Source organism: Natator depressus, chromosome 10, assembly GCF_965152275.1.
Source record: "Natator depressus isolate rNatDep1 chromosome 10, rNatDep2.hap1, whole genome shotgun sequence".
NCBI lineage: Eukaryota > Metazoa > Chordata > Testudines > Cheloniidae > Natator > Natator depressus.
The window spans coordinates 67,565,605-67,590,685 of NC_134243.1; the positions used below are offsets into that span (position 1 = coordinate 67,565,605).

The 25,081-nt window shown below is 42.5% G+C and overlaps 1 protein-coding gene across 1 annotated transcript; it reads left to right on the forward strand.

Annotated features, from left to right (window-relative positions):
- The first annotated feature begins 8,668 nt into the window (after positions 1-8,668).
- On the forward strand, positions 8,669-19,149 carry MESD (mesoderm development LRP chaperone). The gene is made up of 3 exons (XM_074966442.1): positions 8,669-8,854; positions 14,455-14,687; positions 17,454-19,149. The coding sequence occupies exons 1-3, from the start codon at positions 8,684-8,686 to the stop codon at positions 17,716-17,718; spliced, it is 669 nt and encodes a 222-aa protein (XP_074822543.1). The 5' UTR covers positions 8,669-8,683; the 3' UTR covers positions 17,719-19,149.
- The last annotated feature ends 5,932 nt before the right edge of the window (positions 19,150-25,081 follow it).

The window sequence follows — 25,081 nt, forward strand, 5'->3', positions numbered from 1 at the left end:
ATATGGAGATGCTATTTAATAATCTAAGAATATTGAGATATAACAATTTGATGAATTGTTCCCTGGTCAGTGAGGGGAGGGTATTATAAATTGGGTATAGATTATAAGATTTTCCTGAATGAAGGCACTCAGATAGTTTAATAGGGGCCTGTGGGAAGAAGAAATAGGAAGGCAACACAATGGCTCCCCAGATAAGTAACCTCTGACAAAACACTTGAGGTGGCAATTACAAGACAATGGCACTGGGATCCAGATTGAAATTATACAGCTGTTTTGCCAGGCTGGGAAGTAGAGATTAAAATGACATTAAACAGTTAAAAAGCCCTTTTCAGAAGAAGACAGGAGCATGTGTGTGTGTGCGTGAGAGAGAGAGAGAATTGTCAGAAGGACAGGCTAACTGACACAGAGAGAGGGTCTGCAGAGCAGTCTGAAAGAAATTGGATCTTCCTAGATCCAGGAAATGGTAAGCCTTAGGGAAACACAGGCAAGTGTGTAGACTACTTTCTTGTTTTTAAGATCTGTTTTCTTTTACATACTTTGATTCTAAATAAATAATACTTTACTTTAAGAAAGCTGTCTGGTCACTGGTTACAACTGTCATTGCTCCCTGAGCCTGAGGGAACATAATGGCAGGGTCAAAGCCCAAGTCAGATCTGCTGAAGTAATCATGGTTGATACACCAGGGATTGCAACCCAAAGCCTGGTTTGAGAGCAGGAGAATCCCATGATTTCATCCCATGAGACATGATGGCCCAAGTCCTGAGACCTGGATTGGGGGTGTACTCAGAGAGACCAGGAGGAGTCAGGGACCCAGTTAAACTGGTAACTGTGACAGTCAGCAAAATACAAATAACATAAATGTTATATCTTTGCACAAGTTTGATTTTTCATATTCTAAAATAATTGTATGTCTTTAGTTTTTGGCATAGTAGCAGTGTTCTTTAAAAAAAAAAAAAAAAGACCTGATTTTTCACATTTTGAGCAACTTTAGTTTCACGCTGTATAATCAAAAGTTCTATTTGTGACATGAGAAAAATACAATTAAAGAAAAATACCAGCACCTTAAACATCACAGTTATGTTTGAAATATGTTTAGCTCCTGTTGCTGCACATGACATCTAAGATTACTTTAAACTGAAAGAGATCGGAAGAAAAAAAAACTTTTTCATTTTGTGCTCTTTGTTTATTTGACACAACTTTGTGTATAGTTGTTTTCACTGTTTCCCATATATAGTCAGTTTCCCCCTACTCTTAGTGTGGGTCTTTCACACAGCAACAGAGAAAAGAAAAACATTTAATTAAAAAGAAAATGTAGCTCTAAAACTGCTCTGCCACTCTTTGGAAGGCTGCAGCATACATTTTCTATGCTGGCCCAATCTGAGAGCTCTAATGACCTCCACCTCATGTTTCCATCTTCCCTCCCTACAAGCCATTTCATGAGGCTAGCACCTAGGGGTAGGCAGAGGGCAAAGTGGTTCCTTGTGGCCTCTCTCTTCTCTTTGCACACCCAAACAGGGCCAGACACAATCTAGCATGCTTGTAGACACAGACTGGTTTGAAATTCCAAAGCACTTTATACAGTTGTGAATACCAGATTGGTAAGAATGGTCCAGCGTAAATAGGAATCCCAGACCTTCCCTTAAAACCCTTAGGTCTGTTTTTGTTAAGATCAAAGTGTTCGCTACAAAATGTGCAGAGGCCCACCCTTCCTGGATTGCTCTTTTGGTAAATGGGTTGTGTCCTGCAGCTGTACAGCTCTGAAAGGCTTTTGTTTTTTTTAATGTATATCATCAGCCTGCTTTAATAGATGTTTTTCATGTTATCATTGCAGAAATTCCCCAATCCTACAATCTCCCCACTTTGTGTGTGTTCTGTAAGGAGAGCTGCTAATAATTAGAGGTACCTCATTCTGGCACCTTAACTCCCATTTAGTAGTAATTTACTCTGCAAGTAGTCCTACTAAAAATCAATGGGACTCCTTGCAAAGTAAAGTACTATTTACTCTGAGTAAGGGTGCCAGAACTGGGCTGTAAATAACCTAAAACCAAACTGAGACTCTAAAATTAATTTAACTTGGAATGGGAAATTAGACTACAACTGGAGTCCCTAGGGGAGATGCATGAGCCTCATCCAACATTCATTTCCCCTAATTCTTTCCTAACATGATAATCAGAATCTACGTGATCAATATGTAGGTATAATCCGTGAAAATTTGCAGTTGAAATAAAAGCAAATTTTACAATGAGACTAACATTAACATGGATATTCTACAGCATTGCAGAGATTAAAGATAACAATGTCTAGCCCTACTGGAGCTGATTGAATAATGCAGCACTTGGACAGAATCTATATCTATGGAATTTGTGCCAACTGGTGAAATCAATGGATTCCAGCAACAAAACTGGCACAGCACTTCCCTCAAAAGCTTGGCTTAATCAGTAAGGATGCAGTTAATTCCTAGTGTCATTATATATATAAAATACATTACTGTGTATGTATGTGTATGGTTAATTGTAAAGATATGGCCAAGTCTAAACTCCAGATCAGTATAGCCCTGAATTTTGGAGAAATCAGTGGCTGAATCAGAGCTTCATGGCTGGCTCAGACTTTGACCTAGATCCCAACCAACCCTAACTTTGAAGAAGTTTGGATTCAGTCCTGAATTTTGCAGCTTGAGCCTATATCTGGGCTCTGGCTAGCTGTGGCAAACAACATATCTGTTCTCTAAACCTAACCAATCTACTTAGTGTGTATTCTCACTTCATGAGTGAAATGGATTCAAGGCTCCTGAAGTGATACTGAGGTCATGGCTAGACTACAAACGTTTGCTGTTGCAAGTTATATGGGCATAAAGCAACCACAATTAGTTTATTGCTTGTGTGCATGTATACTTGGCTCCCCATGTTGATGGTGTGCATACTCACCAGGAGCGCTTTTGTTGATGCACCATGGGTAGGTATCCCAGTGTGCAACTCGTCTATGTTCAACACATTGTCTTTTAGGATGTTTTGGCAATGCATGGTGGGGCAGAAACGTGCAGGGGGGACTGGGAGCTAGAGGTTAACTTCCCAGCAAGCAACTTTCTCCATCCCATAATATCATCCATATCCAATCATTTTAAAAAGAAATCTCGCACATCCATGTAACCCTGCTTGTTGTCCACCATCTCTAACAGAAGCTCGTGAGCACTGCAAACACAGGATGCACGATCCTCCAGCATTGCTATGGAACATAGTGAAAACCAATTCAAGGTTGTTGGTAGCATTCACAGAGCAGCTGCAGATGTTGGAGTGCCGCTTCTGTCCCTCAGAAACAAGCACTGACTGATGGGGTTGCATTGTAATGCAGGTTTTGGCCGACAAGCAGTGGCTGCAAAACTTTCAGATGCACAACTTCCATGGCCACATTCCTGGATCTATATGCCAAACTCACCCCAGCCCTCCAGTTCAGGGACACCAGAATGAGAGCTGCATTGACAATAGAGAATTGAGTGGTGACTGCACTGTGGAAACTTGTAACTTTGCATTGATTCTGGTCAGTGGGAAAACATTCTGGAAGTGGAAATCCATTGTGGGGGCCATTAAAAGTCTCCTGTTATACAGCAGTGTGACTCTTGGCAATGCAGGACATAGTGGATGGAGTTGCAGCAACGTGGTTCCTGAACTGCAGTGGAGCAACAGGCAGCACTTGTATTCCTATTTTGGCACTGGACCAGCTTGCCTCAGTGTATGTCAACAAAAAGCGCTACTTTTCTATGATTATGCAAGCATTGGTGTATCACCAGCGATGCTTCAGTGACATCAGTAATGGCTGGTCAGGGAAGCTGCATGATACTTGCATCTTTAAGAACACAGAACTGTTCAGAAAGCTGCAAGCCAGGACTTCCTTTTCCAACCGGTGTATTACCATTGGCAATGTTGAAATAATGGTGATCCTGGTGAACTCAGTCTACCCTTGCTTCCCTGGCTCATAAAGCCATATACTTGCCACGACAGCACCAAAGAAAGATTCAATGACCAGCTCAGCAGGGACAGAATGACAGTTGAATGTACTTTTGGTAGAATGAAAGGATGCTGGCACTGTTTACTCCTAAGACTGGATATCAGTGAAAAAAATATCCCAATGGTTATAGCTACCAGTTGTGTCCTGCACAGTATCTTGTGAAGCAAAGGGGAGAAGGGCGCAGGTGAAGCAGCTATACGCTGAGTTCAAACAGCCTGACACAAGGGCATTAGAAAAGCTCAATGCAAAGCTATAGGGCTCAGGGAGGCTTTGAAGGAGCACTTTAAGAGCCAGCCACAGTAATGTGTTATGGTGGACTGTGATCTACCTGGCTCTGCAGTTTTGAGGGCTATTAGCAATTGTGTGGTGCTTGGTGTGCATCTATGAATATAACACAGTCAGTGCACCTATTCATTTTGTGGTGCTCACTGTACATTTATGATTATTACACTGTCACTGATCCTATGAGTTGTCATACTGTACAATAACGCGTAAATGGGTGCTTTCAGTACCACCAGGCATTCTGCAGCACATGGAACAGAACTTAACAAGGGGAAACATCCATTTTGGGGACACCCCTATAGCAACCATGGCTCTCACCGGTCAACATGTGTGAAGCTGTGGTTGTCCTAACTGTCTCCCAGTATGGAGTGAGAGGGATGCAACCCCTGATGCCACATGGAATACTGAGGGGGATGTAGGGAGGTGCTAAAATTGAGTTATCCAGGGATTGCAAAGGGGGGGGGGCGAGCCCATGATTGTTGAACCTGTAGGTCCACAAGAGTCTGCAGCATCTGTGTCTGCTGCTGGAAAAACCCCATTATATCCTGGTGAATCTCCCTCTCCTTTTCCTGTTGGAACTCCTGGGCCTCTCTCATGTCCACTCTTTCCTTCTCCATATAGTCTGCAAGATTCATCCTCCAGGCCCCCTGCTCGTGGTCTGATGAAGCACCAGCTTGTAGGATCTTGCTCAACATGTCATCTCAAGACCTCTTCTTTCTCCTCCTTATCTGGCTCAGGCATTCCAGGAGGTGTGGAGGGGGAACCCCTCAAGGCCACTACAGCAGCAGCTACAGATAAAACACAGAAAGGTACCACTGTCAGTGTAGTCACAATGGAAAGTGAAAGTTAAGATTCAGAACTCCCTTCCCTTGGTCCCCTAAAGTTTTAACCATACATGCCTATTGACGCTTTGCATGACACCACTCACAACACCAGCCATGGTAAGTATGGCCCGCCAGGGATAAGGGAAATGAGGAAGGAATTGTTCAACTGCATAAAACTATGAGTATAGGGCAATGGCATTGAATACTGGCACCATTTTCCACCAGCAGTGGTGATTTTAGCTGATATCTCACTTCTGAGGGTAACAAAGGTATGGAGAGCACAGCTGCTGCTGGCATCCCGAAGCCACCCAGACTCATATTCTGCTAGCCTGTTTACTGCAATGGTGCCTTCCAAAGTTATCACTGACTGGCTTGGGAGAGCATCCTACCACGGAGGAAAAAATAAGGCTGCCATCCCTAGGAACCTTTGTGAAAGGATTGCAGAGAACATGAAAGTTTCATCAAGCTCTCTCAGGATTCAAGGGGCATCCTTGTGTACATAAACAAACTGCTCCACATCTCCCCCCACTCGCCTAAATCTATAGGGAAATAGAAGCAGATAACAACTCTACCTCTCTTTGTTGTACTGCTATCTTTTCTAGTACAAATTAATGAAATGTCGATAGTTGCGTCCTATTAAGTTGGGGACACCATCATTGTAATGGGAACTACTCGTATACACTTAGCTCGAGTTTCCTTCGCCTGCATCAAACTCACCTGTGCTCGACTGCCAGGACTGACTGGCCTGTGGTGGAGTTTCAGACAGGTCCTGGCTTGCAGCATAGCTGGACCTCCAGTTGCATGTCCTCCAGCTGCCGCCTCTTCCTCCTTCTAATATTTAGGAAACAGAAAAAACAGAGAGTCTTTCTTCAGCCAAAAACCAGGTTCTTTAATCTCCGAGTTCCAAAGGAACATGGTATACGCAACACATTTTGCACATGGGAAATAATTTGAGAGTTAAAAATATAGATACCAATTTAAATCAAGTAAAAAGAAAAACCCAATTTGGGATTCTTGAGGGATAAATTTAAGAACATCCTGACTTCTCTCAAAGGTCCACTTCCTGACCAGCCCACAGTAGATAATTTTGTTTTACATTAACAGGAGGGCATAGATTTACAGTCCTAGTAACCTTCTACCATAGCTTTACACTAACTGTAAACGTAACCTGTTGCACATGTTGTCTGGTATGACTGCATCTGGACAGTTCTCTAAGCCATTGGATAGACCACTGAATCTTCAGTTGGGGAGATGGAATGCCTTACTTTTTGCTGTGATCTGCAGAGAAAATGCGTAGGCAACTTGACTGTAAGTGAAAGTTTTTAAAAAGCCTTTTCGAGTAATGTGAACGTTTTTAGATTTTAAAGTGTGCCTAATTTTTAAAAGTGCTCTTTATAAATCCATGTGATTTGCTGAACATAACCAATTCACTAAATAAAAAAACTTATTCCTGAGTAAAAATAAATGAAGTTAGAAGTTAATCAGTTATTTACATGCACATCAATCTTCTATGGTATATATTTAGGATTGCATTATTCTTGTTTTCCATGAGTATCACTGGGGTAGGAAGAACCATAAAGCTCAGAAACATTCCCTTGCTAAGGCCCTGATCCTGCAAATGGCTCCATGCAAGCCATGATTGATTTGAGCGGGGTTCTGCCCACACGGAGCCAGTTGTAAGATCCCAGCCTTGTATAAGAAACATTCCTTTCCCTGAAATGCAGAATACAACATACAAAAGCTTTAGTACATTTAGAAGAAATGCATAATATTGTGCACTATAGGATATTCAGAACCACCTACTCACCTGACTCATACAAGTAGCTCTATTTAGGTAAAGTGAACTACTCATGAGAGTAAGGCAAGCAGAACTTGTATGTGGAATAGGAGCAACAGAAGACAAAGTAAAGAGGGTTTTTTTGTTTTTATGAGAGAGAATGTGTTAGTAGAGACAATATTTCAAATTAGAAACTTAGTGGACTGTATTTTTTATTAACATACACCAAAATCAGAGACAGAGATCCAGCTTTCTAAACTTTGACTATTTAGTCTGTAAATGTGAATGTTTTCAGTAAATGTAAACATCTTCCAGCAATAAAAATGTTACCAGAATCATCTTTAATAAAAGCAACATTAACTATGGCAATCTGATATACCAGACCAGATATTAGATACAGTGCCAAATCCTTGAACAAATATGTAAATTAATAATTTATGGAACAGCTTTGTGAAATGGCAGCTAATTAAAACACTGATTTGGTTACTGTTCATTTAACAAACTACAGGAATAGGCTTATGGTTTAACAGTTTCCTGTTTCTTCTACACATTTGTAGTAAAAATGTTAGAAAATGATCACATATATGGTTTTTACAGCCCTAGCTGAGCACACCTTGGCAGACCAAGGCAGCTGTACCAGACCCAAGCCTTGGATCCCATGGGTTCTTAGATTTGCTGGCTCTGGAACAGAGGCCAGTCTCTTCCTTAAACTCTGGACTTCTGGGCATACACTCAGACACATCCTCTATCCAGCTGCCCTTCCTGTCATATGGACTCCAGTCCACCTGCCAAGGTCCTGAAAGCAGTGCTGGCCCTCTCCAAGCTGCCTTAGAAGCTATGGCCCCTCCATTGATTACTGTTTCACCCTGCAGAGACTACATGTCAGTTAAAGCAAGTCTTCTGCTACAAATGCATGAGATCTCTGGGACGAGTTCCAGAAGCTCTCCAACACTGGGAGCCAATCCTTACAGCACAGACTAAACACATTTGCAGTATTGCCAACTCTCATGCTTTTGTCCTGAGTCTCATGATAATTATTGTTTTCTTTAAAGCTTCAGCTCCTGGAGTCAAGTGGATATGTGATGATGTCAGCCTTGGCTCTTAAGGAAACAGTACATTTCTCGCCCTTGTGGCTGTGGAGAAAGCTTTAAAATGTGACCTCCCCCCCCGTGCGTCTAAAAGGCTCAAAAAGCAGATAGCAAATAAAAACACTACAGCTATTATTTTTACATAGTCTCATGATTTTAAAGCCAATCTCAAGCTTGACTCATGACTTTTGAACATTTGGGGCAGCCGTTCACCCTGCTGAATGAAAGGAGAGCGGTGAGCAATCTCTCAAAGACGTTAAACGTTTACATCACTTTTTGAACGGTCTTTTCAAACCTTGGGTGTCTTTTCATTACAGCGACCGGGCCAAATTCCGCCCTGGGTTACGCCCAGGCAGTCCCTCAACCTCCAGGAGGGCTTGAGCTGGGCCTACGCGTGCAGAGGCTGGCCCCCAGTGTCACGCCCGGCTGGGAATGGAGGCGTGACCCCTTCCTGATAAGGGTGAGGCGGGCGGGCCTCCTGCCTCGGGTTTCCCATCCCTGACCGCTATACGGCCAGCCCCTGCTCCAGCTCCCTCGGGCTTCCACGCAGGCCGGGGGCAGCTGCTGCCCTACCGCCATCTCCGGCCGGCCGGCCGCCGCCGCCTCCCGCTCCCGGATCTCAGGCCGGGCCCCCGGGCAGAGGCCGAGCCGCTGTTGCCCCCGCCCCTGGAGGCGGGACGCGGAGGAGACACCTCCTCCGCACGGAGAAGATGGCGGCGGCCGCGAGCTGGGCCCGCCTGGGCCTGGTGGTGCTTCTGCTGGTCGCGGCCGCCGGGGCCGGCGAGCCGGAGGGGAAGCGGCGGGCCCAGCCCGCCAAGAAGAAGAAGGACATTCGGGATTATAACGATGCGGACATGGCGCGGCTGCTGGAGCAGTGGGAGGTACGGGCTGGGCCGGGGACCCGCGGCGCCCCGCTCAGGCCACATGGTGCCCCCGTCACTGAGCCCCCCTCAGTCCCTCACCGCTCCCCCTGTGTCCACGTCCCCGCTCAGCTTCCCCGCCCCCCACCGCTTAGCCCCAACTGACGTGTGCTCCCCGCTGGCCCCTCGGCCGCCTCCGGTCTCTCGGATCCTCCCCCCGCCATCGCTGTTCGCTGCCCGCCCGCGTCCCGGGGCTCCGCGCAGCTCGGGCGCGGCCGATGGGAGGGCGCTCTCCTGCCCCAACGGGCGGCGGGGCCCTTCCCGCAAAGCCGCTGTTGGAGCCGGTGTCCGCCTGGGCGGGGAGCGCGATGGCCAGTTCCCGCCGCTGGGCGGGGGAGAACGGGCCGGGGTTCCCCTGGCAAGGGGGTGGGGGCGAACTGTGCTAGTGGCGTCGGGGTTCCCCTGCTGACCGAGGGGTTCGGCTCCGCTGTGACATGTTCCACCTCCATCAGGTGGTTGCGTTAAAAGGTTGGGGGGGGGGTGTTGATGGAATAGGTAGGACCCTAGTCACCCTTGACCCCCCTTCCCTCATCTTCCTGAAACCCCCAGTTACAGTTTGGGCTGAGTACAAATAATCCTGGGAGTGAGCAGTTTGAGCCCTCTCCACTTCACCATGGCCAGTACTTGATTCCCTCCCTGCTTGAGAGCTCTGCTGTGAGCAAGTAGATTGTTACTTTGTGAGATTGAATGAACAGATAAATGACTTCTACTAGGTAGTTGTGGTTAAGAGCACAAATTAAGGTACCACATATCACTCAGTTCAACTAATTGTAGCCCACTTTGTTCTCCACTGTCTCTTCCCAACTAGACTGACTTTCAAACTGGTTCCTATTTGAGGCCCCAATCTTGCAGACATGTACAACTCATACATGTTAATAACTTTATTTATTAAACAGTAATAAGTCACCAGGACCAGAAGATATTCACTCAAGAGTTCTGAAGGAACTCAAATATGAAATTGCAGAACTACTAAGTGTGGTATGTAACCTATTGCTTAAATTAGCCTGTTACATTAGCTATCCACCAGTCAGCTGGTAAAAGCCAGTTTTTTTTAAAAAGGCTTCTGAGGTGTTCCTGGCAATTACAGGCTGGTAAGCCTAACTTCAGTACCAGGCAAATTGATTGAAATTATACTAAAAGATAGAATTATCAGACACACAGATGAACACAACTAGTTGGGGAAGAGTCACTTTGAGAGGATCCAGTGGATATAGTGTACTTGGACGTTCAGAAAGTCTTTGACAAGGTCCCTCACCAAGGGCTCTTAAGCAAACTAAGCTGTTATGGGCTAAGAGGGATGGATCAGTAACTGGCTAAAAGGAAACAATGGGAAGGAGTAAATGATATTTCACAATGGAGAGAGGTGAATAGCAGTGTCTTCCAAGGATCTGTTCTGGGGCTATTGCTGTTCAAACATATTCATACGAGATCTGGAAAATGGGGTAAACAGTGAAGTGGCAAAGTTTGGGGATGATACAGAATTACTCAAGACAGATTGGTTAGGGTTAAGACCAAAGCTGACTGCAGCGAGTTACAAAGCTGCAGCTCTCACAAAACTTGGTGGTTTGGGCAACAAAATGGCAGATGAAATTCAATGCTGTTAAATGCAAAGTAATGCACGCTAGAAAACATAATCCCAGCTATACATACAAAATGATGACTGCCAGATAATGGGATGGATCACTCAGTAATTGCCTGTTCTGTTCATTCCCTCTGAAGAATCTGACATCGGCCACTATACGAAGAAAGGATACTGGGCTAGATGGATCATTGGCCATACTAGGTCAGATGGTTCTTATGTTCTGTTAACTTTCCTTTATTGCCTGTTCCCTGTCTCCCCATGGATCCTTCTGTTGCTACACACTCTTCTATTTCTTTCCTCCCCATCTGCTGTCTTTTCTATTTGCCTCTCCCAAATGCCACAGAACCTTCTGATTCCATTCCTTCCCCTATGGTTCTTATCCAGAATGTTTTGTTCAGTTTTTGAAAACAGCAGTGGTGAAAATATATCACTTTTGTCTGTACCCAGTTACACAGGGTTCCAAGTCAAAGTGTGGGAACTGGTTTTTGCATGTGCCTTTCACACAGGAGATTTTTGCAGAGAAGAGAAAAGCCACCTGATTCTGCTGAATTGAGTATTTTTGTTGAACAGCTTCTGGACTTCTCGTTCTATGAACTGGCACTAAGGCCTTGTCTACAGGAAAAAAGCGTTGCATTAGAAATTATGTAACCTAATATGTTTTAACTAAAATGATGTTAAAACATGATTTAACCCTTGGTTTAAAATGATGGTAATCATGACTAGCTAATATAGTTCCTTGTGAACAGCCTTATTTTTTTAGTGTTTCCTATCTCTATGGTAACCAACAGCAAGGATTGGAAAGTGGGAGTCACACCCTGCCTTCCCAGGGGGCAGCCAAAAGAGCACACAGGCCTTGCGAGGCTGAAGAGTTTGTAAGAGGGCTATATGTGCACTCTTCTCCTCCTCTTCATGTCCCCCTGCCTTTGTCACCCCCTCCCCCAACCTTCTGGGTGTCGGAAGGGAAATTTGAAGTAGTTGTAAATGTGTGGGATGAGGAAACTGGAAGTGGCAGATAAAGGGCAGGGAAGAAAAGGAGCGTTATAACAGAGAATGTGATTGATAAAAATGAGACCATATGGAAGAACGGTTGTGGTGTTAGCTGAGCCAGGATTTGAATTTTAATACTTCCTGACTCCTCCTAACTTACTGGGTGGCTTTGGACAAGTTACTTTATGGCCCCCACCCCCAGCTTTCCCACTTGTATAATGAGAATATTTGCCGGTCTCACTGGCATGTTGAGGATTAATTCCTGATTATTAAATAAAGTTTGTATTCATCCTAAAATAATCTACCATATATCTTTTTATATACACAGGGCATAATCTTCAATTGTTCTGAACTCATTCTTGACACAGATGAGGAAGGCAAAGTTACCACTAAGCCCCCTTTATGCCTGTCTCAAACCTGCGAGCACATGGGACTGAACCAGACATGTAACAGTTAAAGGAATTTAAGGGTTTTTAATTTATGCTTTTAATGGCTCCAGGGGGAGTTAAAGAGGGCAGTGATTGGCCGGCACGCATTGTGCTCAGGCCTTTCCCATTATACTAGGGGGGGCAAGTAGCATAGAGCACGCTACATCTTCTTTATGCCACCCAAGGATTCCAAAATGTCAGGGTAATCTCTAACAGCCCCTCCATGGTTGCTTTCCCTCTACTTTGTATAGTCTGAAGAGCATAAGAGAGCTAGAAGTGGAGCCAAAATCTGCACCAGAATTCTTTCCATGGCTAAAACCTATATTCTTTAAAACCATTTATTCTTGCACTAATTTTAAACTTCGGCATTCCCCAGACTTGGCTCAGAGCTAAATTCATAAATCATCGTCGTTTCTTTGGCTAATTCTGTAACAGAAATATATACAATACAGTATGTGGAAATCAATAACAGAGAGAGTTCATTTTAGGAAGGGGTATGTGAGGAGAAAACAGATAAAGAAGAATGTGTATCATTTAATCCATTTAGTATTTTCTTTGTGAAACTTCATGTTCATACTTGCCTGGCAGACGTACGTATTCATTTTAAACTTGAAAATCACTTATTTGTCTTTCTTTCAGTTAGTAGTTTTGGACTTCACACAGTAATATGTATCTCTTATAAAGCTTTCTGAGAGGTCTTCAAGTGATGAAGTGCCATGTGGAGAAGCTGTCAATCACTCCTTTTGATGGAAGGTTATACTTACTCAAACCAAAGCAATACTACTTTGAGAAAACGAATAAATGTTCACAGCCATTCAGCTAATGGATATTAACAGGCATGTGTTGTTACTGCAGTCTTAGCCAGTTTGTGTAATGTATAGGGATTAGCTGAAACTTTGTATTCCTAGCTCCCCTTTTCACAAGTACAAAATAAGCTACATTTGTGGGGCTTAAGCTAATTTTAAAATAGTACTGAGAATTGCTTTTCTGTTTCCTAAAAATTATTTCTCAGTAATATGCTTTATGCTTTCACAATACTTTACAAACATGGCTTTTCTTAGCATCCCCAAAAAAGTGCTATTCCCAATTTGCAGGAATGGGGACTAAGACGGAGAGAATAAAGATGGGATTTTCAGAAGTGTGTTTTTTTGTTTTTTCCCATGGGGTTTGTGGTATGAAATCACTTAGATGCTTGTGAAAAATCCATCATAAATGATTTACTCAAGGCTACACAGTAAATCGGTAGCAGAGCTGGGAACACAGTTAGAATTTCTGAGCTCAATCCATTAGGCAACTGTTCTCTCCTCCCTCCTGCCATGCTTTGTATACACAACTCACAAAAGTTCAATCAAAACTAGTTTGCAAGCACTGAAGAAGGAAAAGCTTAAATAACTATTTAAGAAGTGACACTCTAATTCCCCAAAGTAAAAGCCTGGAGAACAACATTGTGATAGAGATTCAATTGAAAAACTTAGGTCAATCAGTAAAAAAGCAAACTCCACTTGTTCCAGACAGGAAAACAGCTGCACTCATTCATCCGAACCAGCCCCTTTAAAGGGGAAGATACATTGCATTGTCTTTTCCTGTCTCCATCTTAAAAAGAAAAAAGAAAAGGAGTACTTGTGGCACCTTAGAGACTAACCAGTTTATTTGAGCATGAGCTTTCGTGAGCTACAGCTCACTTATAATGTCTTCTGCAGTTTCCACGATATGCTATGCAGCCGATGAAGTGAGCTGTAGCTCACGAAAGCTCATGCTCAAATAAACTGGTTAGTCTCTAAGGTGCCACAAGTACTCCTTTTCTTTTTTCTTTTTACGAATACAGACTAACACGGCTGTTACTCTGAAACCTGTCTCCATCTTGTGATCAGAGGATAATACCTGATACATAAGATGGTATAGGGCATGGTGTAGAAATGAAGGTAAATGTACAGGAGACCTAAATTAAAAAAAAAAAAAAAAAAGAGCTACTAACCCTGAAGGGGGGGGGGTGTACATGTACATTGCAACACTGCCTTTGTTTGTTCCACAAAGTATACAAGATGCATTGAAGTGTTTATTGCTTCTTTGTGTCTTGCATAAATGAGTATATAGAACATGTGGATGACGTAACTGTCTTGGTGCCAATTAAATTACATTTCTTATGTAGTATGCAATGAATGTGTCATTTTGTTTGTAGTTTTTTACCCTTGTATCCCTATTGAAGTCAGTGGGACTTCAGGGGTGTGAATAAGGGCAGAATTCTTCCCTAAGCATGTGGCATATATAAGGTGATGGGGGAGGGAAGGGAAGGATTCACAGAAGGTCAGTAAATATCGCTTAAGAGTTGGAGCAGTCTCTTAGTAAAGAGTTCAGGAGATGCAATTTGCTATATTTGTCTTTATTTTGGAATCCTCATCATTAAATCAAACACAACGTTCTCTTTATCACAAGCAGCGTCTAATAATTCTCTAAGCTAAACAGTGACAAATATCAAAAGAATAGTTTTGCAATAGGTTGGAGTTAATATCGAGGTGGCATCTTAAGTTTTATGTGTAATTTAAAATCTGTTTGTTTCAAAACAGAAAGATGATGACATAGAAGAGGGAGATCTTCCTGAACACAAAAGGCCATCAGCACCGATAGACTTCTCCGAAATTGATCCAAGCAAGCCTGAAAGTATCCTGAAAATGACCAAAAAAGGGAAGACTCTTATGATGTTTGTCACAGTGTCAGGAAATCCCACTGAAAAGGAGACTGAGGAAATTACCAGCCTGTGGCAGGGCAGTCTCTTCAATGCAAACTATGATGTACAAAGGTAAACAATTGTCTTCAAAGTTCTGTATTGCTTTGACAGGACCCTGATGTTTCTTTCTCAGAGTGTTCTTCAAAGCTGTTCTGTTTCTCTCAGTCCCTTTGCTCTCCTAAATCACTGTTTATACCTTTTTAACCTTCCTTCAAGCCTCCTTGGTAGTAATGTGGTCAGTTATACAAAGCTTTTTAAAACTTAGGGTATGTGTAGACCGGGGATCGGCAACGTTTGGCCTGCGTTACCCTGGCGGGCTGGGCCGGTTTGTTTACCTGCCGCATCTGCAGGTTTGGCCGATCACAGCTCCCACTGGCTGCGGTTTGCCGCTGCAGGCCAGTGGGGGCTGCGGGAAGTCACGGCCAGCACATCCCTTGGCCTGCGCCGCTTCCCACAGCCCCCATTGGCCTGACACGGCGAACCGCGGCCAGTGGGAGCTGCGATCAGCTGAACCTGCGGACGCGGCAGGTAAACCGACCCGGCCTGCCAGGGGGCTTACCCTGGTGGGCCGCGGGCCAAACGTTGCCGATCCCTGGTCTAGACTATAAACGTGAGTCAACCTTTATGAGGTCGACTTACAGCCACCGAAGTAATCTCTGTGGTGGTACATGTCCACACTACCCTCCTTGGGTCAGTGGTGTGCATCCTCACCAGCAGCGCTTCCACCAACCTAAGAGGGGCAGTGTGGGGACCTGAGAACCCAGTCTCTCAGCTCCGCTGGTAGCTTCCTGCCAGTAGTGCCAGGAGCGGGCAGGGAGCCACCTGGGCTTCTTGCCCTGGCTCTCAGCTGGGGGCAGGGTCCAGCCGCCCAGCTCTGCGGGGGGGGGGGGGGGGGGTTCTTTTGCCTGCTGTGAAATTGACAAGACAGCCAGTGTAAGGGACGCAGTGTCTACACAGACACTGTGTTGCCCTAACTATACCAACTAAGCCTTACACCTCTCATGGAGGTAGAGTTATTATATTGGCGTGGTAGGGCACTTTCATTGGTGGGAGGAAGGCTGGAATGTAGACGTTGACATAATTAGGTTGACATAAGCTGCCATATGTCGACCTAACTGTATAGTGTAGACCAGCCCTTAGTCATAGTGTCTGTATGGCCTAGCCTTTTTCTAACTCAATCCAGCCATCTGTCTTTTTAATTGTAATTGTTTATGTGCTTGATGGGAAAGCATTGCACCTGGAAGTCTGTGTCACCACTAAGCTTTTAATTCCTTTTACTAAAAATAAACGTTCAGAGATCCTTTTGAAATAGAAAGATGATAGATTGCCTGTGCTGATGAGGAGGCAGACAAAGTTCTGTTGTTATATTGATCTTACAACCAGTAATGGAATACTGTTTATTTCTTTTTATGTGAAAGAGATTTAATGCATGTTGGCAGTTTATTTATGAGCTACTTAATGGAATTTTGTAATATTTTTCATATATTCTTAAGTATTCATCAACCACATTTTTGAAACATAGGCAAATGTGTCTTTCTGTGGTTTCCTTCAAGGCACCAAGTCTCAATACAGCCACAAACTTTAGATAATTTAATGTCCTGGTTCTTACTTAGTTTTTGAGCTTATATTCTTCACTTTCCTCTTTGCTTTGTTTTATACACATTTTTGAAACATAGGCAAATGTGTCTTTCTGTGGTTTCCTTCAAGGCACCAAGTCTCAATACAGCCACAAACTTTAGATAATTTAATGTCCTGGTTCTTACTTAGTTTTTGAGCTTATATTCTTCACTTTCCTCTTTGCTTTGTTTTATACATATTAATGAGTATTTATTATAAGTAAGGCTGTGTTTTAGTCACAGGTATTTTTAGTAAAAGTCATGGGCAGTAAACAAAAATTCATGGCCCGTGACCAGTCTCTGACTTTCACTAAAAATACCCATGACTAAAACTTGCGGGGGTGGGTTTGCCTACCTGCCTCCACGCCTCTCCCCACACCCCTCCCAGCATCAGCGGCAGCAGACTCAGTTTGGATGTGGGAGGGGGCAGGGAGTTGGGGCACGGGACGGGGTGAGCCAGGCTCTGGGCGGTGCTTACCTGGGGGGCTCCCTGGTGGCGGTGACACCCCCCTCGCTCAGCTCTGTCTTAAGCAGGGGGGCCAGGGAGCTCTGCCTGCTGCCTCAGCCTGCAGGCACTGGCCTCGAAGATCCCATTGGCCGTGGTTCCCTGCTAATGGGAGCTGCAAAGCCAGCGCTCTGAGCAGAGGCAGCCCGCAGAGCTGCCTGGCCATGCCTCCACCTAGCAGCTGAGTGAAGGGGATGTCACCATTTCTGGGGAGCCTCCCAGGTAAGCGCTGCCCAGAATCTGCCTCACCCCGTCCCATGCCCCAACCTCCTGCCCCATCCCACACCCAAACTCTGCTGCTGGGCACATGGTGGCCAGACTGCCTCAGCAGCGGTCGATGCGACTGGCACAGGAGCTTCCTGAGCCGCCCCGAGCCAGGCACACTGGCCGCTGCAGAAGTCATGGAGATCATGGAAAGTCACAGAATCCGTGACCTCTGTGATAAACTCGCAGGCTTAATTATAAGATATCAACACTTTTATGTGTAGCTAATAGCCATAGTTGTATAACAGCAAATTTCTTGTAGAGACTAATAAGAAATTGTACTTGCTGCCGTGGCGTGTATTTAGGTTGAGCACTGTCTGCTTTTTTTTAAAAAAGCAGATGTACCACTTAATGCTACTAAGTGCACCCTACTCTTGGAATTGCTCTAAATGAAACATCATGTTTTTAGCACTTCAAAGACCTAATGCTAATTGACAGTATTTTTTCATCTAGGTTTATTGTTGGCTCAAATCGTGCCATCTATATGCTACGTGATGGGAGCTATGCGTGGGAGATCAAAGACTTTCTGGTAAATCAGGAGAGGTGTGCAGATGTAACTCTAGAAGGTCAAGTGTATCCTGGGAAAGGAGCAGAAGAAAGTGAAAGAGTAAAAAATAAAACCAAACCAGAGAAAACTAACAAGAAAAAAAATGCAGTCAAGAAATCAAAACCCCTCAAAGAAGACAACCGAGCTACCAAACAGAGAGAAGATCTATGACAAATAAATTAACCATACTGAATATAGTAAATCAACACTTTTATGCTGTTCACAGAGGAAACTAACTGTCTCTGTTTTGCAGCCTTACCTGTACAATTTCTGGCTCTTTAGGGGGGCAGGGGTGGGAATAAGAAGAGGAAGGATTACTGGGTTTAAGAGTCTGTATGTGTAAATGCACCAATTTACTTATTAATGTTGGGCATTTACTTAGTAACAGCAAAGTTAACGTTTACTGTCTTGGGATTGCCTACTTTAGATTGCAACATTTTTATGTTTTACTCAATTGGTTTAAGGTTAAAATAGGCACCAGTGCATCCAATTTTATGGACTTTGTTCATATAACGAGAAAGGAAAAAGAATTGCGATCCTTACAGTGCACCAAAGTTCATATTTAGTAGTAGTTGGCCATTGTGACTAGGTAAGTCAGTTATATCAATGATTCACTGCTAGGTAGTAGACTGAACTGGCACAGTATGTTCCTGGCAACCATTATACAGACTCTGCTCAGTGAGTAATATTTGCTATGATTTTAATGAATTGTACTCTGATTTCAGGCAGAGTATACCCTCAAAGTACCCCAGCTGGCATTGAAACAGGTGCCTGGATGCATAATATATGATTGTTTTGTTTGTACTCTGAATCGGCGAAAGCAAGGAGATTCTCAGGACCCGATTCTCTGGTCATCTGTATCTGTGTAAATGAGGCATAACCCTATGGGCATCAATGGAGTTACAATGCCAGTCTGAAAATGGTCTAAGTGAAAGAAGAATAGGCCTTTGGCCACTCCCCAAACATATTTAGGTGCCTAACTGCCATTGAATTCAGTGGGAGCTGGATGCCTAAATACGTTGGGGGATCTGGGCCTTGGTGTGTAAACTGCCAGTCCAGTTCTTGTTTCAGCAAGCAGAGTTCTTACAGAGTGAAAGACAAGTAAGTTAAGAGAAGCAGCCTTAACTCTGAATTTGTTTTTTATTGGTTTGAGAGCTTTTATAACTCTCTCTAAGTATTAATTGCAGTGCTGAGGAAAATTGATGTACTACTAGCCATCTAGGCCCTGACCATTCTGTCAGTTACATGCTAACAGCTCCCATTAAAATGAGTTAGGGGGAGCATTTGTTGGTTTTTAATACTTAGCCCAGTCTACTTGAATACTTCCTCATTAAAATAATTAAATCAGTCTCCCTTTGCAATAACCATAAATACTGGGAAAGTTGATTGCGGGTGGGGGATTTAAATCCTCTTCAAAAGACACTTGTTTAAATAAAAGTTTTTTATTCTAACTGTATCGCATATATGTATGACTTTTGAAGTTTTTCCTCAAATATGTTGAGGAATACATGCATAATGACCCAGAGCACACATTGATTTCAGGATAAGAGGCACAATATTAGATGTTTGATATTAGTGAAATAAAGTTTCTTTGATTTTTAAGGTGCCAAAATTCATGTGTTTTGAAGAACTAAATGGTCCTAACTTGAACCATAATGGTTAGTCTTTTTACATTCAAGTATTTTGTAAGTGGTTGACTTAGTGAGTGTTTGTTTCAGAATAAGAATGTAACTAAATTTGTACACAAATAGAACCTGGTTTAATTTGTTTCAAAATTCACCTTTTACAATTGTGGGCATGATATGTTAATTTCAGTAAACTTATCTTTGGGCCACAGGCTAATCCCTCTCTGGTTTCTGTAATTACTCACAAATGAAGATTAAATTATGTTGATGAAACATGCAGGTATTAATATGTATATCTTCACTCTTCCCCTTGCAGGTCTTTGTGTGAATTAAAGATTAGATTGTTGTGAATTGCATTAGAAAAGATTGCTGTAAATGTATATCTGCACAATACTTTGAGTGAAAAGCTATAAAGCATTTGTGTCTTGGGGATTAATTATACCGCTTTTCTATGCTACTATTCACGGCAAAGATACAGAGCAGTTCAGACAACTCTGTGGATATTTGATATTCAGAATGTTTTCTGCTCTTGTAAACACATTGTTGTCTCATCTATCATTGATCTGTTGCTTGCAAGTACTCATTCTGCATTGCCTTTATTTGGAGTATTGCATCATTTTTCAGGAAAGAATCACAAGCAAACTGAAGTGAAAAACTGTAAGATCCAAAATGTTTCTTAGTGTATAACAAACAAGTTATAATTTACCTTGTAAATTATAGAATTCTCTTAACACAGGATTTGAATCCTTTAGAAACGAAGGATATTTTAGTATGGATATAGAGACTTTTAACATGGCTATTCTAATCTCTGAGGAGACTACGGAGTGTTTCAATTGTATAATATATACCAGATGCATACAAAACACTTTATCCAGTTTGACAAAAACTATGCAGTATAAGCACAAAAATGTAAATTTTAAAAATATTACAGACACTGTAAAAACAACTAAGTTTTTGTGTGTGTGCGGGGGGAAATCATTAAAAATTAAAACTATCCAAATACAACTTACAAATGAAACTTAAGCCAACATTTTAAAATTTGGATATCTAAAGTTAAATATCTAAATCCATATTTAGGTAAATAACAGTAGCCTGATTCAATAGTGCTAAACACTCAACAGCAGGGATCTGTCTAAAATGGGAAAAGGTGTTGTTTTATTTTAAACCTGATCTAGCTAACATAATTTGAAACAACACTTACTTAGAGATGAGCTGTTACTGTCAGCTTTAGGTGCTAAATAGTGTTTCAAATCCATGTTAGCTAGCTCGTTTTTGGGTTTTTTAGGTATATAAAAAGCATCTCTTTTTCTCTAGACACACTTAATAGGCATATAGCTGACTATTAATTAGTTAATGCTTTTTGATCCTCAAATAATTAGAAAAGTATATGGTATTACATTCACCCAGATCTCCTATACTCCATTTTTCTTAACTCTCTCCTACCCACTCATTCCAGGGCCAACAGATAGTGTTATGTCTATTAATGTTACTTCACTGCACCTCTTAAATCTGTTATGAATGCCATGATCCTATTAAAAGCACAGGAAATTGTCACTTTGTTTATTCTCTTGACTGTTCCTTTTTCAATTTTAAAAGAAAAGGAGTACTTGTGGCACCTTAAAGACTAACAAATTTATTTGAGCATAAGCTTTCGTGAGCTACAGCTCACTTCATTGGATGCTCAAATAAATTTGTTAGTCTCTAAGGTGCCACAAGTAATCCTCTTCTATTTGCGAACACAGACTAACACGGCTGCTACTCTGAAACCTTTCAATTGTTAGTATCCTAACTAGTATCTCTAAAACAAAGGTATAGGGATCGGAAAGGAAGAAGAGAGAGCTGAGTACTTTTAGTTTTGAATGCTGTCCTGCCAGACTGTGAGAGTCCTGCATGTGTTCTGGACATCCATTTTCTTTAATTCCATTTTAAGTTCTTGCACACAGTTCACGTGTATGTTTTCTTTCGATGATACTTTTGCATCAGATGTGATCTTGGAACAATGAGCAGAATATGTGTAATGAAGGGACAACTTACAACAGTGGCTGAATATCCTCAGTGAAGATGCTGGGGAGCAGTGAACGAAGCAGGAATCCAAGCCAACTGGTGGATCCCAACATGCAATTCTGCATTTGATATGCTGCTTTTAAGCTTAAATGGATGTCTGAGACAAGGTTGGCAGGTTTTGGCTACCAGCATAGCTTGTCTGGAAATATTCCCTGTACAGCCAAATGGATGATGTAATATGTATGTCAGTGAGCCACTTTAGAGAGAACTCTGTATCCTGATTTCCCCACCCCCTTATTTTCTTGTTTACACAGTTGCATAAAACCAAATCTGTGCTTTTCATCAAAGCTAAATTGGTGCCTGCCTGCCTTTGTAGCAGACATGCTGTAGCAGTAATACTGCAAAAAGTTTTCCTGGAAGATATAACATGCGAGTATAAATTATTTCTGTGGATTGCAAGTTTTACAAAAGCTAAATGTCGTGCCTAAGTTAGCCAACTTTGAGGTTATACTACATAAAGATTTGTTACAGAACCTTTACAGCCAAGCTATATTGATAGTTCTAATTGTATAGTCAGCACTTACATCTCTGATAGATATAGGAATGAATTTTTACAGTACTTTCTAGAAACACAATGATGAACTGTTTTATCTGTTTCAGTGAGCATCATCATTATTCTGAAACTTCCTGGTTAGAAGTCCAGTACAATGATGCAACTTCCATTGACAGAGGACTTGATCTTGTTTCCATTGGTTTCAATGGAAGCTTTGTCATGGACTTCAATTGGAGCAGGACTGGGGCCCTTCGCCTTACACAAAAGAAATGCTGAATACAGGAGCTGAATTGAATGCCAGAGGCTGAACTTTTAGAGAAAGACTTCAGCATAATGCTGAAACACCATTGCCTATGGAGAAGTAGGTGGAGGTAGTGTTTACACAAATAATATTTCCAGGGCAGCATTTGTATATAATTTTTCAACAATATAATGAATCATTTAAATAAAACTTACTGTAAAACTACCGTTAATTACTTCTCTCCTTAGGTGTTGCACAGTACTCTACTATTACAAACCACTTGCAGACAAGGAAGGTGACTTCCCATTTCTTCAGTAAGTTCTATTTAGCTTGTTTATGCGTTTCCTTACGCTTCCATCTAGTGGTATAAATAAAAACATTTTAAAAACTCGACTTAACTCCATTATGGGACACCTAAAACTATACAGCCAATAATATTTTGTATTTTAACAGATGAATCTTATATCTCTTCTACAAAGAGTAAGGTTGGTGTCTGCCCCCCAAAAAGACTTTATCAGTGGCAGATGCAAAAGATATTTTCTAAACGTTATCTTCCATTTTTAAACTTTCAAAATTAAACTCTTAAAAGCTCAAATGTTTCACAAAGATTTGGAGGAGCCTAATGACATCAGGCTTTGGATGGTGCCCTGTGATGATGGTCTGTGAACTTAAAGTGGCTGTAGTGGGGTTAAAGCAGTGGTTCATCTAGCTCAGTATCCTAATGTCCAGTGAGAGCTAGTGCCAGATGCCACAGAAGGAATTAACAGAACAGGGTAATTTATTGAGTGATCCATCGTGTCATCCAGTCCCAGCTCTTAGGGACAGCCAGAGCATGGGGTTGTGTCCTTGACCATCTTGGCTGACTGCTATTGGTGGACCTATCTTCCATGAATTTATCTAATTCTTTTTTAAAATCCAGTTATAGTTTTGACCTTCACAACATCCCCTGGGAATGAGTTCCACAGGTTGACTGTGTTGTGTGAAAAAGTACTTTTGTTTGTTTTAAACCTGCTGCCTATTAATTTCATTGGGTGACCCCTGGTTCTGTGAAGGGGGAAATAACACTTCTTTACTCACTTTCTCCACACCATTCATGATTTTATAGACCTCTAACGTATCCTCTCTTAAGAGTCTCTTCTAAACTGAGCAGTAAGAGATTCCTTAATCTTTCCCCAAATGGAAGCTGTTCCATCTCCCTAATAATTTTTGTTGCCCTTCTCTGTACTTTTCCCAATTTTAATGCATCTTTTTTGAGATGGGGCAACCAGAACTGCATGCATTATTTGAGGTTTGGGAACACTATAGACTTACATAGTGACATATTATTTTCTGTTTTATTATCTATCCGTTTCCTAATGGTTCCTAACATTGTTACTTTTTGACGGCTGCTGCACATTGAGCCGATGTTTTCAGAGCGCTATCTACAATGACTCCAAGATCTCTTTCATAAATGGTAACATCTAATTTAGACTCCATCATCTTGTGTGTATAGTTGGGCTTATGTTTTCCAGTGTGCATTCCTTTGTATTTATCACCATTGAATTTCATCTACCAGATATTGTATCTAACTCTGCCTTAACATGGGCATAAATTAGGAGTAACTCCATTTTAGTCAATGGAGTCACATCAATGTAAAATCAGAAGTGGGCCCAGTAGCAATCTGAATTCCATAAAAGGCTTTCTGAACAAATTTACTTAGTAATACATGATGAATTCAGGCTATATTGGACATTTCTGGCTCTTTTGCTTCAAATAGGTTGTGGTGTGCTTCTAACGATTGATGCTTAGCAAATATTTTATGCAGTATGCATTTGGGAACATAAGCAGCTGCTTCATATAGACATATCAGTGGGTGCGGAAGTAACTATGACACTTAAATTTTACAACCACTAGTGATGCTAAATTGTCTGAGTCCACCATTTTGAATTTTAGCTGAAACTGAATATAGCATGGGTGTCATGCTCTAGTATAGAGCGGAATGTAGTTACTGCCAACTGCATATTTATATATATAATGTAGTGGGATTCATGCTGTTCAGCCTGATGTATTTTTAAACACCATTTGCTGATAGTTAACCCTGAAAGAGGATTGCTTGCATTATAAAAATAAAGGCCCCCAAATTTTCACACCCACTTGTCGACAGTGAGGGGCCTGAATCCATCTCTCAGCACCTACATACAAATAATCTGTTTTTCAAAGCTATGGTACATGTAAATATTTCCGGCTTACAAATTCCATGTAGTTCTCATCTATTTCAATAGGCTTTCTGCATGCTCAGCTTACCTGAAAAAATTGGAGGTCCTTATATTTAGATGGCTAAATATGGTTTTAGGAACATAAATGTATACATGCAGTATAGACCATTTTGGCACCTCTTTATAGATGGGTGGCATTTCACTTTTGAAGTTGCGCTCTGTGTCGCTCGACAGCTTGTACCTTACACCACCAGAAGATAGTCCAATAAACGATACTAGCACACCCACATTGTCTCTCACAGCCTTCCCCAGGGGAACAGCAGGGCCTGGGACAAATCAGCCTGTATGGGCACCCCTCCCCCCCCCTTAACTTTTTTTATACTGGAGAAATCTGGTGTGGGGAGGGGATACCAGTGTGGTGTGTAGCCAGTTATGACTCTGGTAGGTAGGGTACCCAAATCCCCACCCCAAGTTGGCCTGAGCACACCTCCCCCGCCCCCGTGCAGAGCCCTCCCGAGCCCCTCTTCCCCACCCTCCAGGCGTCCCTCCCCTGAGCCTAGATACCTTCCCCTCCACCCCAGGCTCATCCCATTATCCTCTTGGGACGCTGGGCTCAGATTCCCTCCCCAAGGTCCCAAACTTGCTACCTTGGGTTTACTGGAAGCTGTGAGTGCCATGAGCAACCACAGTCTGCCTCTTTGTGGCGGTGCTCAGCCATAGCCTGGCACTGGCACCTCATCTGGGCACAAGCTGCTCGTACAGAGGATGAGAACAAGCAGCATTGGGGTGGGGAGGAACCTTTGCAAGGGCTTTCCTAGCCCCTTCCCTGCTCGGTATTCTCTATTAGGGCCTGAAGCGCCCTCCTTGTGCCCCAGCTGAGCAGGACCTTGTGGCCGCCCCATCAAATGGTGACTCA